This window comes from Lipotes vexillifer, unplaced genomic scaffold, assembly GCF_000442215.2.
Source record: "Lipotes vexillifer unplaced genomic scaffold, Lipotes_vexillifer_v1.1 scaffold67, whole genome shotgun sequence".
Classification (NCBI taxonomy): Eukaryota; Metazoa; Chordata; class Mammalia; order Artiodactyla; family Lipotidae; genus Lipotes; species Lipotes vexillifer.
The window spans coordinates 822,969-836,876 of record NW_006797638.1 but is presented as its reverse complement, the minus strand read 5'-3'; the positions used below and the strand labels follow the sequence as shown (position 1 = coordinate 836,876).

Here is a 13,908-nt window from a genome sequence, read left to right as displayed (position 1 = left end):
GGCCCCCCCCCCCCGCAAAAAAAAAGAACCATGTAGAGTACTCAAAAGATGCTTGTTCTAATTACTTTATCTCTCTGGCTCTCCATCCAGTCTTCTGAATTCATTCAAGTTGTGTGGCAAATGCCATGGCTGAATCAAGGAATAAGACCTGAGACCAAAGCATATCCATACCTATTTTAAGACAGAAAACAAAGTCAAATATGTGAATCAGAAGCCAGGGCAACTATCATTTCCATACTGTGCTGCCCTATCTTAGGTAATAGAATAATTTACTGAATTAATAGGCTTTTGGTCATCTGTTTGTAACATAGCATTATACTATATAAGGGAGATTAGACATGGCGCTCTTTTCCTGGATCATATAGGAGACAAACACCTAACACAATGCCTAGTGTATTGTTGGCAATAATTTTATAAAAGAAGGAATAAGTAACGAATATTTACAGAAAAATAATGCCCATATCTTCCATAAGAGTAGCTGGTTGGAGAGGGTGTGGCTTGGAGACAATTACATGTTGATCATTTGTTTAGTGCTATAGAAAATAGATTATTTTAAAAAATTTTCCAAATGTCATAGTTTATCACGTGATTTTTAATTATTTAACTTAAATAGGGTACTTGAATCATACATTCTAATTCACAGATCAGTATATAGCATCTTAATAGTCAGAATTAGAAAACAGTATGTTCTTCCCTAGTTGCTAGTGATAATGGTATGTTCTTTTGCGTGTGTATTCTGTGTAACTGGAAACTGTGGGATTAATTCATCCTGTATTTTAGACATTTCTTGATGATCTAAGCCTGAGGGTTTATCCTCTTTGTCAACCATGTGAAATTTTAAGCCAGAAACTCAGTTTATCCCCATTAAAGTTGTCCTTAATGGAAATTGTATGTTCAGAGTAATACTTTCTTTGATTCCAGGAATAAGAAGAAAAGTCTTCATTTTTCATGGCTTTCAATTTCACTTTTCTGAGTAACTGAAGAAATTTAATCAGCTACTCTCAGGGATTGTTGTCTGGTTGCAAGATTGCAAGCTGCTAAAGGGCCCTCATATCCATATAGGAAGCCTAGTACAAGTGAAAGGGAACCAAAGATCACACCATAGGCCTTAACCACATTTCAGCTCTATCATGATTGTTCCCTAGGAGGACAATGATTCTCCAGTCTCTTTGTGTAAAGATGGTGAATCTTTGAATACTCTTGCATAATAAGTACTTGAATTCATCTTTACTCTCAATTCTTTATCTTACTAAACTTCAAGAATTTTATGTATAAGTACATATGCAACTATATTTTAAATTATTATTGGTAGGTAGTTAAAAATTCAGTTTGGATTCCTTAGCAAGTGAAATAAATGTGTTTGAGATAGAGTTAGGTGAAGATAATTGCTTACTAATGTTCAAGTAAAATAAGAGCTGTGAATTCAACTATTAGCCTGTTTTCTTCTCTGTATGATAGATGTGCAAATAAGAAGTCTTACTAGTAAGAAGCTGAAAAATAATCTGAGAAATAATCTATAATCAGAAAATGTTGAAGTAGATTGTAACTTTAACTTGGTAAGGGACTAGATAAAATAGTTTTGTTCATGATTATTCATAAAAAGGGCTGCTTGTTACTAGACCAACAGAGCATTAGCTTTTCTTGAGATACGTTATTATTATTTTATTATTTGGGACCTTTGTTGTAATGATTTTTTTTCCCTTCAAGGAACTTACTACTGTTTAATAACCTTTGATTTAGAAGAGTGCATTCTTTTTTTTTTTTTTAGAAGACTGCATTTTTGTACCTACTTCTTTGACTACCAAAATATTTTGCAATTATAAAGTTGGATACCATAAAGAGTACATAATGTTGAAATCATACTTAATTGATTGCCTAAACCATTTTTACATACATACAGAAAGAAATTCAGAATGATGAAGATTCCCAAACCAGTTCTGTTTGGAATAACCATAGCAATCAAGAAAAAAACAAAGATTTCAGGAAAGATATGGGATTTCTTGAAATGAAAGGTGCCTTAAAAGAGATCATGTGCAGAACCCAGGTAACACTTTATACTCTAAAAAAAATCTTACATTTCTGATTTTTCTTAAAAAATTTGTGAGAGGCATTATTTGATGGAAATAACAATGATTTTGGAATCACAGAGCTGGTATTTGAACCCAGCTCTGATTTACAGTCTATAATTTGAATGTATTGGGATATTGTCCATGTCTCTATTTTGAGGCTCTTATTGAAATAATGTATATGTGCATATGGAAATTCACAGTTCCTAATACATAGTGTGTTCTCAACACATGGTAATTACTTAAAACAGCTCGGTATGTTGAATGTAACGTGTGTCTTACAAAGGATTCATCAATATATGTATTCATATTCATGATCTAAATTCAAGTATTTAACTGCATATAGATCAAGTTTTTTTAAATGGCACAAGTGAATTCCAGTATGATTAAATATGGAAAACAAAAAAAACATGAAGGACTCTGAACTTAGAGCAATGAAAAGTACGTTAAGAAAGCATATTTGTGGCTGTCAACTAAAATTTTTCAGTTAGTAGGAGCAACCAAAAAAGACATTATTAGTTCTACCCTAGAAGACCTAATGTTCAGTTATGTTCAGTTTCATACTGTTTTTTATAAAAGAGACTCTCTAATTGGTTTACCAAATCATTAGCCTAGTAATTATTATTACTTAGTCTAAACTAAAATATTTTTAAATATTAGAAAGAAATTAAAATTTGTTTTTACTGCGTCTGTCAAATTTTACAGAGAGAATTCTAGGAACAATTTGGAACTTCTTCAGTTGAGCAGTACCTTACAAAATCATATATGGAGACTTTAAATAAAACTTTCCAAGAGATTAAAACATTTTTGCGATTTTCTCTAGCTTTTTCAAAATACAGTTGATATTTATGTGACGTAGATGATTTTCTATGATTAACTATATGTACATGATCTTAATAAGAGGATTTTGAGTTCATATGTCTGTTGAAATATGCATTATAAGCTACAGTGTAACATTTTTTACATAGAGAAAGGATGTAAAATAATGGAGTTATTAAATTAGTTTTATTTAACATGAAAAAAATGGAGATTTTATGAAAGATAGGGTAATTATTAAAATACATCTGTAAGCATCTTGAGTTTTAGAACTCAAGAGGTTGTATATAAAATGCTTCAATCAAAAGACAGAGTAGCAAAATGCATACAAAACCAAAACCCATATATATGCTGCCAAAAAGAGACTCACTTCAGATTTAATGACATACACAGATAAAGTGAGGGGATGGGAAAAGGTATTCCATGCAAATTGAAATCAAAAGAGAGCGTAGCAACAGTTACATCACACAAAATAGACTTTAAAGATTGTTATGAGACAAAGGAGGACATTATATAATCAAGGGATCAATCCAAGAAGAAGATATAACAATTGTATATGCACCCAACATAGGACCACCTAAATACATAAAGCAAATATTAACAAACAAAAGGGAGAACTTGACAGTAATATCAATACAATAATAGTAGGGGACTTTAACACCCCACATACATCAACAGATCATCCAGACAGAAAATCAATATGGAAACACTAGCTTTAAATAACACATTAAACCAAATGGACTTAATAGATATGTGTATATAGAGCATTTCATCAAATATGCCACAGCTAACATCAAATATATACCACAGCTAACATCATATTCAATGGGAAAAAGCTGAAAGCATTTCCTCTAAGATCAGGAACAAAACAAGGATGCCCACTCTCACTACTTTTATTTAACACAGTATTGGAAGTCCTAACCATGGCAATCAGAGAAGAAAAAGAAATAAAAGGAATCCAAATTGAAAAGGAAGATGTAAAATTGTCAGTTTGCAGATGACATGATACTATACGTAGAATATCCTAAACATGCCATCAGCAAACTGCTAGAGCTCAGTAATGAATTCTGTAAAGTTACAGAATACAAAATTAATATACAGAAATCTGCATGTCTATGCACTAACAACAAACTATCAGGAAGAGAAATTAAGGAAACAATCTCATTTACCATTGCATCAAAAAGAATAAAATACCTGGGAGTAAACCTACCTAAGGAGGTAAAAAACTGATGCTCAGAAAACTATAAGACACTGATGAAAGAAATTGAAGCCAACACAAACAAATGGGAAGATATCCCATGTTCATGGGTTGGAAGAATTAATATTGGTAAAAATGACCATACTAACCAAGGTAATCTACAGATTCAGTGCCACCCTATCAAAATACCAAGGGCATTTTTCACAGAAATAAAACAAATAATTTTGAAATTTGAATGGAAACACAAAAGAGCCCGAATAGCCAAAACACTCTTGAGAAAGAAGAACAGAGCCAAAGGAACCATGCTCCCTGACTTTGGATGATACTACATCTGACTATACTACAAAGCTACAGTAATTGAAACAGTATGGTACTGGCACAAAAATTGACACATAGATGATTGGAACAGAGTAGAGAGCCCAGAAGTAAGTCCACACAGTTAGGCTCAATGAATCTACAACAAAGGAGACAAGAATATGGAATGGTGAAAAGAAAGTTTCTTCCACAAGTGATGCTGGAAAGACTGGACAGTTAAATATAAAACAATGAGATTAGAACATTTCCTCACATTGTGTCCAAAAATAAACTCAAAATATATAAAAGACTTAAATGTAAACCCTGAAACCATAAAATTCCCAGAAGAGAATATAGGTATAACACTCTTTGACATAAATTGTCACAGTATTTTTTTTGAATCTGTATCCTAAAGCACAGGAAATAAAAGCAAAAATAAATAAATGATACCTGATTAGACTTAAAAGCTTTCACAAAGCAAAGTAAACCATCGACAAAATGAAAAGACAGCCTACTGAATGAGAGAAAATATTTGCTAATGATATGACCAATAAGGGGTTAATAGCCAAAATATGTAAAGAGGTCATACATCTCAACACCCAAAAAACAACGCAATTAAAAAATGGGCAGAAAACCTGAAAAGACATTTTTCTAAAGAAGGCATACAGATGGCCAGCAGGTGTATGAAAAGCTGCTCAACATTGTTAATCATCAGAGAAATGCAAATTAAATCCACAATGTGATATCACTTCACATCTGTCAGAATGGCTATCATGAAAAAAACCAGAAATAACAAATATTGGTGAGGATGTAGAGAAAATGGAACCCTCATACACTGTTTGTTGATGGGAATATAAATTGGTGCACCCACTGTGGAAAATGGTATGGCAGTTTCTAAAAAACAAAAACTAAACTAAAAGTAGAACTACCATATGACCCAGCAATTTCATTCCTGGGTACATATCAGAAAAAAAGGAAAACACTAGTTTCAAAATATCCAAGCATACCAATGTTTATAGCAGCATTATTTACAATTGCCATGGTATGGAAGCAACCTAAGTGTCCATCAACAAATGAATGGATAAAGAAGATGGGAGATCATTATATCTGTATAGACATATAGATATAGTGTAATACTAAGCCATAAAAAATGAAATTTTGCCATTTGCAACAACATGGATGGACTTGGAGGTATTATACTAAGTGGAATAAGTCAAAAAGAGAAAGATAAATACTGTATGATATAATTTATATATGAAATCTACAAAATAAACTACTGAATATTACAAAATTAAAATGGACTTACAGATATGGAGAACAAGCTAGTTGTTACCAGTGGGGAGAGGGAATAGCTGGGAGGGGGCAATATAGGGGTACGGGACTAAGAGGTATAAACTATTAGGCATAAAATAAGCTACAAGGATGTATTGTACAACACAGGAAATATAGCCAGTATTTTATAATAACTATAAGTTGAGTATAACCTTGAAAAATTGTGAATCTTTACATTGTATACCTGTAACTTACATAATATTGTACATCGACTATATCTAAATTTAAAAAAAAAGTAAATACATCTGTAAACATCTGAGTTCCTTTTAGAACTCAGGAGAATGTATATCAAATTCAGGTCACAATTTCTATTTTTTTTAATTTCTTAGTGTAAAGAATAAACAATATGGTTTGCAATACTTCTTATCCATTTTAATGTTATTATACCTATTTCCTATACAAAGATTTTCTGAGATGTTTCATTTGATATGCCTAGTAATGGCAAGACTATTTGATGTAGAGCCTAAATTGTTTTCACAAACATTTGGCAAAATAAAAGAAAATAACGAAGATAACCGAATCTGTTTTGACTAATCATACAACAAATTTTGTAAAAGGCAGAGATTCCAAGAAAGAGTAAGTTAACAAGATACCTAAATTAAATGTGTTTGTAAGCACTGTATAAACTTTAAGAACTAAAAATATTTATTTTTCTGTTTCATCTTAGTATAACTAAAATGTAATATAATTCATAATGCTCTTTATTTAATCTCATGTGTATGTTTCATAAAACCTACATTCCTGATGTTTTTTTGTTGTGACTTGCATTGGTTGTGTTGAGGCTATGGCTAATCCATAGTCTAACTAAAGTATTTTTATAAACATGCAGAAAGAAGTGAAAAATCATGAAGATGTTAATATTAGTTCTATTTTAACTGAACATCACAGAAAAAAATACAGAGATTCTAGTAAAGATTTGAAATTTGTTAAAATGAGAAATGCCTTAGGAAGGCATACATATGGAAATCAGGTAAGACCTTCCAAATAAAAGTAATTTATTTATATATTACACTCTTTTCTAATAATGCCAGTTATGAAGTTGTTTCTTCTGAATTATGTATACATTATATGTGTTTATAAAGCATTTGTGTATAATTTTTGAAAGAGTACAAAAATGAGTGCTATGTACCTACCAGCTAGGTTAAGAAATAGAGCATTCCCAGCTTTTTAAGATTCTGCTGTGTCATTTCCAAACTGCATCCCTTTTTCTTCCTCTTACCCATGATAGGTAACCTCTGTTTTGGAATTTGTTTTAATATTTTCTTGTTTTTCATTATAGTTTTACCACCTACATATGTATCCCTACCAATACATTGTTTAGTTTTGCCTGTTAATGAACTTTTCTAGTTTGTGGTATTTATAATCTTCTGTTACTTGCTTTTTTGTGGGTGTATATGTTTCATTGTTTCACAGTTATACCTTTTATCCGTTTTACTATTGATAAATGTTTTGGTTTCTTTTTACTGGTTTGTTTTTGATGGATTGATTGTTTTTTGTAACTGTGAGCATTTCTGCCATGAATAGTATGATCCTTTTCTTACATTACTTTTGGTGCACATGTTCAGGAGTTCCTCTAGCTCAGGATATATCCCTAAGAGAATTCTGGGTTATAAGCACTGTGCATGTTCAAGTCTACTAGATAATGAACAATTGTTTTCCAAAATATTTTACTAATGTATACCCACTCCAACAGTGAATGAGATTTCATATTGTATATAACTTTTTTTTTAATGTGTTATAAGTCAGACTCGTCTTGAATTTATATGGATTTTGTAACATATCATTCATGTTTAGATTTGTTTAACTGTGGTTTAAATATGTTTAGAAGGAAATTAAGAAAAAGGATGAAGATATTCAAAGGAATTATACTTTGAGGAAAAAACACAAAAAAGAGAAAGAAAGAGATTCCAGGAAGGACAATGAACATTACAAAAGTACCTTAAGAAAGCACGTTTATAGAGATCAGGTAAAACTTTGTAAGCTAAGCTGAAAAAAAACAAAAAACAGTTTTAATTTCGTTTGGCTCTTCCCTAATATCACCTACACATATAATCTGATTTTTGTGATTGCTTGCTGTGTTAAATATAACTTGTACATCTTATGAAAAGAATCTTCTTGATTTGATCTGGTGTAATATTCATAATTAAATGTTATAATTAGCTTTGGTTCACAATGAAAATATTTTTACATGTGTACAGAAAATTTGAGTTAATAATCAGGATATTCAAATATATTTTATTTTGCCTGACTAAAACAAGAAAGAAAAGAAAGGTTCTGACAAAAGAGGCTAAAATTCTTAAAATGAAAAATACATGTGTATGTAGTTTGGCTAATACATTCTAATCTAAATAATCTAAATTTTAGTTTTTTATCTTGTTCTTCCCTGGTATAGTACAGACCATTATAAATCAGATAGATTATCTTTTTTTTTTTTTTTTTTTTTTTTTTTTTTTTGCTGTATGCGGGCCTGTCACTGTTGTGGCCTCTCCAGTTGCGGAGCACAGGCTCCGGACGCACAGGCTCAGCGGCCATGGTTCACGGGCCCAGCCGCTCCACGGCATGGGCATCTTTCCGGACCGGGGCACGAACCCGCGTCCCCCGCATCGGCAGGCGGACTCTCAACCACTGCGCCACCAGGGAAGCCCAATAGCTTGTCTTTTAAACAGGATCCTTCTTGAGTTAATTTTTCTAGAGTTATAAGTTTATTTTACAGTCTAGACAGCGTGTTTATATGTATTCAGAAGGATCTTCAGAAGAATGATAAAGGTAAATAATCATGTTTTGTGGGAACATGGCAACCGAAAAAAAAAAAAACAAGGGAGAGAGAGAGGTTCCAGGAAAGGTATGGAACAGGTTAAAATAAAAAGTACTTAAGAAAGTGCACATGTAAATATCAGGTAAAACTTTGCAATTAAAACATTTGGTTTTTAATTTTTTAAATTTCAATCTGTAATCTTTGTGTAATATAATTATAAGGATCTTTGCTGTAGTTAACACTGCATGAATGTGTTCTTGTGTTGTCCATTGTGATACTTAGCATTTGTGTTGACAGTCTTTAGTACATTGTGTAAAGTACTTTTTTGTGTATACAGAAAGAAATGAAGAATTCTGTTTTTGCTGATCATGTCAAAGAATCAAAAACCAAGGATATCAGGACAGATGTGGATATTGCTGACATAAAAAATGCCTTAAGGAAACACATATACAGAGCTCAGGTAGAACTTGACGTACTAAAAATTTTGTATAGTTTTCTCTCTAGTGTAATAACCAATGTATAATAATAATAATAGTAATAATAATGAGTCATTTTATTATGTTTAATATGTCTTAAAATAATTTTATTCATTAATTTTTGTTAATAGTAATTATTGTCTGTGGACATTTATAAATTGCTGAATTCTCTGCCATTTATACCTCAGTGATATCACGGATAAGTTATGTGTTTTACAAACTGCTGTAACTTGTTGCTTGTTAACCTGCTATTGGAGAATGAGGGCTAGAGGATCCCCGTTTCTGTTGTCCTCGTTCAGCCTCAGCCTGAGAAAGGCTTTGAGGCTCCCTGGGTTTTGGGGAAGGGCTTTTTCAGTGTTCTTGCTCTGCCTCAAGTAATAGGGGATGATCTGGGATCACCATCTCTTCCTGCCCCTCTCTGGGGGTAAAGGATTTTTTTCCTATTTCCTTATCCAGCAGGTTATGGGTTTGCACGTGTGCCCTGAGGGTAACCACATTTGCTGCCCTTCCCACAGCAGCCGCTGTTCAAGTCTCAGCCTCCACCACTACGGAGACTTTCTTTGGTCTCCCACCCTGTCTCTTTTCGTTTGCACGAGCACCCAGTGAGGTCCGTGGAGAAGATCATGCCATTGAGTGCAAACTCCCCGCATTTTGTTGATTCCCAGGGGTTCTGTTTTCTCATGCTGGCCCACACTTGGCCTTTAGTAAGTGGTGAAAATTTTAAGCTGAAATCTTACCCACTGTAGTGGAATTCCTGCTAAACTCTCTCAGGTAAATTGGTGCTCATGTCCCATGTCCTTGGAGGCTCCTGTCTTTATTCATATCTCTGTTTAGTTTGTTGCACTAAGACCTCTGCTGCCCTAAGGGTTCAGGTGAAGTTATCATTTCATAGATTTTCCATTTTTATTGTTCGTAATGTGGGAAGGCCTCTCTTTTCAGCTTTCTATATCCTAAGTGGAAGCCAAGCCTCTATCATTGTTTTAATTTGTATTTCTTCTGTTAGTAGCAAGTTTGAGCATATTTTATGCCTTCACTTGCCATTTGTGTATTTCTTCCTCTGCCAACTGCTTGTTGGTACTCTTTTCTCTATTTTTTCAGTACGTTGTTTTATACCACTGCTTCTAGAACTCTATATAATTAGGATATTATCTCTTGTTATGTTTGCAAATATTTTTCCAGTATAATCTTTTAAACATATACAAACTTACAGGTGTTTTACAATAGAGGAAGATTTTACATGTGATTATATACAAAATATGACTACATTTTTTCTCCTATGGAGTTTTATACAAAAGTCCATAGGAGCATTTTATAAATGCTCTCTCCATTTATATTTCTAATTATTAAAATACTAAGGACAGTGGACCTCTTCAGGTCTTCAAAGTAAATATGACTTTACCTTTTACATGATTATAATTTAGAAGGGGAAAACAGAGACTGTTCATACTCATGAGAGTGCCATTACCCTAAAATGATGGAGGTCCCTAGTTAAACATGAGAATCAGATCAATTATATCTATTAATGTCTTCCTGAATCTGTTTTGTAAGTTTGGCCAAGGTTTTATGCTTTGTAAGCTGAACTGTATTTTTTGACCTAAAAATGTTTAATTTTAATTAATGGTTTCTGTTTTGTAGGCTATAAGATACAGCTGCATTAGAATAGATAAACAACCAGTATACAATGTTGAGGTAAGAAATTTGGAGTAGGGTGCTAATGGGGGCAAAAAGAAGCTTTATGTTTTATTATTAGTTGTTTTGATATAAAGGTATGTGTTGTCAGCAAGACAAAGCTTCTTATCAAATTTGAAATGTAGTTTCTCTAATCAGAAGTGAAATAGTATTCTATTAAAAGCTCCAAAAAAAAAATCTATACAGTAATAAAAATTGATAAGAAGAATTAAAAACTTACCTTGTGCTCATCACAGGTGAGTTATGTATCCCTATTCATACATTTCATAGGTTTCATAATTACTACTTCTAGATTAAATTTTCAGTGTAATATTTATGAGTATATTATTTTCTTTATATCATTATTCCTTTAAAATTGATTATTTTAGTCAATGAGTCTTTCAGAGTATTCTTGATTCTCAGCTAGGTCAAAGGAGTCACTTTTATTGTTAAAAATATTTTGACCAAGGGGGCTGTATTTTGTGGAACTCTTAAGAGTTATATTAATGTGCATCTTCAGAGTAATTTTATGATACTGTAGCAGTTGTCACTTTTTGCAAATATTGATTCTGCTTGATGACATCTTAATATATGTAGCATATCTTAATAGGCATAGTTTGCTTATAAGTTTAAAAGAACACCAAAAAATAATTTTGCATCTAAATTAAAACTGTGTCGTTGTACCTCCAACTGAATTCTCATTATCCACCAGACTTTGCAAGTGCCTTTTAAAGTTTTCCTTTAGAGGTAGTGTTTCCTCTTACTATTCAAGATGACAGAGAATAATAAATAAAACAATAATGTATATGTTTTGCAGTGCAATTTTATTGTTGTAAAACACATTCATACAAATCATTCTTTTGGAACCACATGACAACCTAGTGAAGTAGTGAGGGCAGGGATTGTTCATTTTACAGATGAGGAAATTCAGGCTCCTTGCTAATACAAAATTTCATCTCAGAATTTTCCCCTTCTTTTCTTTGAGTCATACAATCTTTCCTTTCTTAGGTTAAAAATGCTGAATTTCCCAGAGGTGTATTAAATTTAATTGAAAGCCTCATAGAAGGACAGTTTTTTAAAGAAGCAATTGAGGAACTTTCCTCTTTGCAATCACATTATATCCCTCCTGTTTGCCTTCTTCACGCTCTTCTAGAGAACATTCTACAGGTAAGAGCAGTCTTACGGGTTTTATAGTCTTTCAAAGAATGTTAAGCTATGAACATTTTCTCAGTTTTTGTAAGTTTATTTTCTCTCTTCATTATTTCTTTTTCTCATTTTAATAATAAATGCAGTACCTATTTATTACCATTTCTTTTCTGTTTTTAAACTCTATATGAGGTATTACTCTGAGTGTTTTAACTTAATTTCTCAGAATTTTTTTCTGTGGCAGTAAAGTATCTAACGTAAAAATCAAATTATAAGGATCTAGAATGTCATTTAGTAAATTACTCATTTAGTACACTGGTAATGACTTTTATTCATAGTATATGTAGACACTGAACTTGCTCCTTGTTCCTATTGTGAAAACCAATAGGAACAGCTTTTCAAAGGTAGATTTCTAGTCATTCTTCATCAAGGTGACAATTTGAAGAAACAACAGGTTTAAGCTATGTCAGACTAATGTTGGTGATAAGTCAGAATGTTACATGTAAAGTGTCTTCAGTTCATTTCAGGTCACATTTGGGAACTCTTTTAATCACACTATAATCATGAGAAGTAAAATGGACATATGATATAGATTAGTCCCAATAGCTAGGATTATCTAATATGTAGATACATATTTAGAGTGTGCCTCTCTCTCAGTTGCAGTATTTAATTAGCAAAACATCATGCTTCCATCTGTTCTCCTTTGTCCAAACACATATTTTTGCCAAGAAAGTTAGGTCTGGGTTATTATAGTTTTAAACTAAATTAGCTGGTAAAACTGTACTTTTAGCTATTGTGTTTTATTTGTTTGTTTATTTTTAAAAGGATAACATAGATACGTTTTCTGGTCGATACTTTCATATATTGTCAGCTCTTCTTCACCTTCACCCTCCTTGGAAGTCCCCAGCCATGTCCAGATATTACTTAGAGTTGTTTCAGTGTCCAACTTGTATGAAAGGGGCATGGTCTCTAATAGAAGTGCTTATCAGGTAAGGAATTTCACATGTGAGGATGTTAAATTTCATATAGTCAGTGTTCTGCTATGTATTTTTTAGATACTGATAAAAGAAGTACATTTCTTTTTAGAAAAACTTTTTTTGTGTGTGTAATGTTTGTGTGTTGTATTTATTGCAAAGGCCAAGTCTAAGTTGGTCATGTTTGTCAATCATTTTATTTTAAAAAAATGTTTAATAAATATATGAAATGGCTCACAGTAATGCCAAATCATTATTTGTTTTTATTTTTTAACAAAATAAGTTTGCATATTTTAAAAATTAAGAAAATGAATTTATTGGATATGAATATCATCAAATTTTGGTTATCAACAGTATAAACATTTGTAACTATACAATATCTGTTTTAGTGTTTCTGTTATATTTTTTCAGCTAGAAATTTGAATTTCGAAACTGAACTTAATGTTTCCTAAATATGTCATCTCTTTCATGCCTCTGCACATGCTGTCATCTGCCTAGATCCTTCCTTTGTCTTCCATATGTTAATCTCTTCAGAAATCCCTCCTATTTCTGCTTCTTTCTCTCAAACAGAAGTAATCATTTTTCTATGTCTTCTCTGATAGCTCTCTGTATCTGATAGCCTTCCTTTGTCTGGGAAGTACTTTATTTTTATCCAAATATTCAGTTTTAGGGGGGTCCATAGTAGTAAGAGAAAGGATACTTGACTAGCCAGGCAAAAGCTAGATCTTTGGTTACCTCTTTGAGATCATAGGGATTTACCTACCATCTTTGTTGTGTTATATTTGAAGGAAGCTAGTCAGCTAGCTAGCATGCGTTTATTTATTCTTTCACAAAATGTTATTGAGTAGGTGCTGGGAGCCAGGCATTGTGCTATGTTTCAGGGGTAAAAAGATAAAATAACAATTCCCACACTTTTGAAGGTGTAAACGCAATTCTAACACAGTACTGTCCCAGCATAGGTGTAGGATGTGAGGATATATCGTTTACATATTTGCCATTCTTCCTAATTTACAAATCTGTTTCTTCCTTCGCTGTCATCACCTTTATTTAAAAAGCCTTCTTTGCTTCTTATGTAAACTGTTGCAATATCCACTTTATTGATCTTGATCCTTATTGATCTTGATCCTACTTTTTCCCTTTATCTTCCAAAGTACACCAGTATGCTCTTTCCAAAGTGGTCTTT

General features: G+C 32.4%; 1 protein-coding gene across 2 annotated transcripts in view; it reads left to right on the top strand.

Moving 5' to 3' along the window:
• SLF1 (SMC5/6 complex localization factor 1) overlaps nucleotides 1-13,908 on the top strand; it is a 59,044-nt gene that overhangs the window by 19,583 nt on the left and 25,553 nt on the right. Inside the window, exons 6-12 of one of the 2 annotated variants that reach the window (XM_007469756.1) lie at nucleotides 1,901-2,044; nucleotides 6,536-6,676; nucleotides 7,535-7,672; nucleotides 8,799-8,921; nucleotides 10,573-10,626; nucleotides 11,614-11,772; nucleotides 12,577-12,740. In XM_007469756.1, coding sequence (XP_007469818.1) covers nucleotides 1,901-2,044; nucleotides 6,536-6,676; nucleotides 7,535-7,672; nucleotides 8,799-8,921; nucleotides 10,573-10,626; nucleotides 11,614-11,772; nucleotides 12,577-12,740 — 923 coding nt within the window. Of the gene's footprint in view, nucleotides 1-1,900; nucleotides 2,045-6,535; nucleotides 6,677-7,531; nucleotides 7,673-8,798; nucleotides 8,922-10,572; nucleotides 10,627-11,613; nucleotides 11,773-12,576; nucleotides 12,741-13,908 lie in introns of both variants that reach the window. The other variant, XM_007469757.1, reaches the window with a different exon arrangement.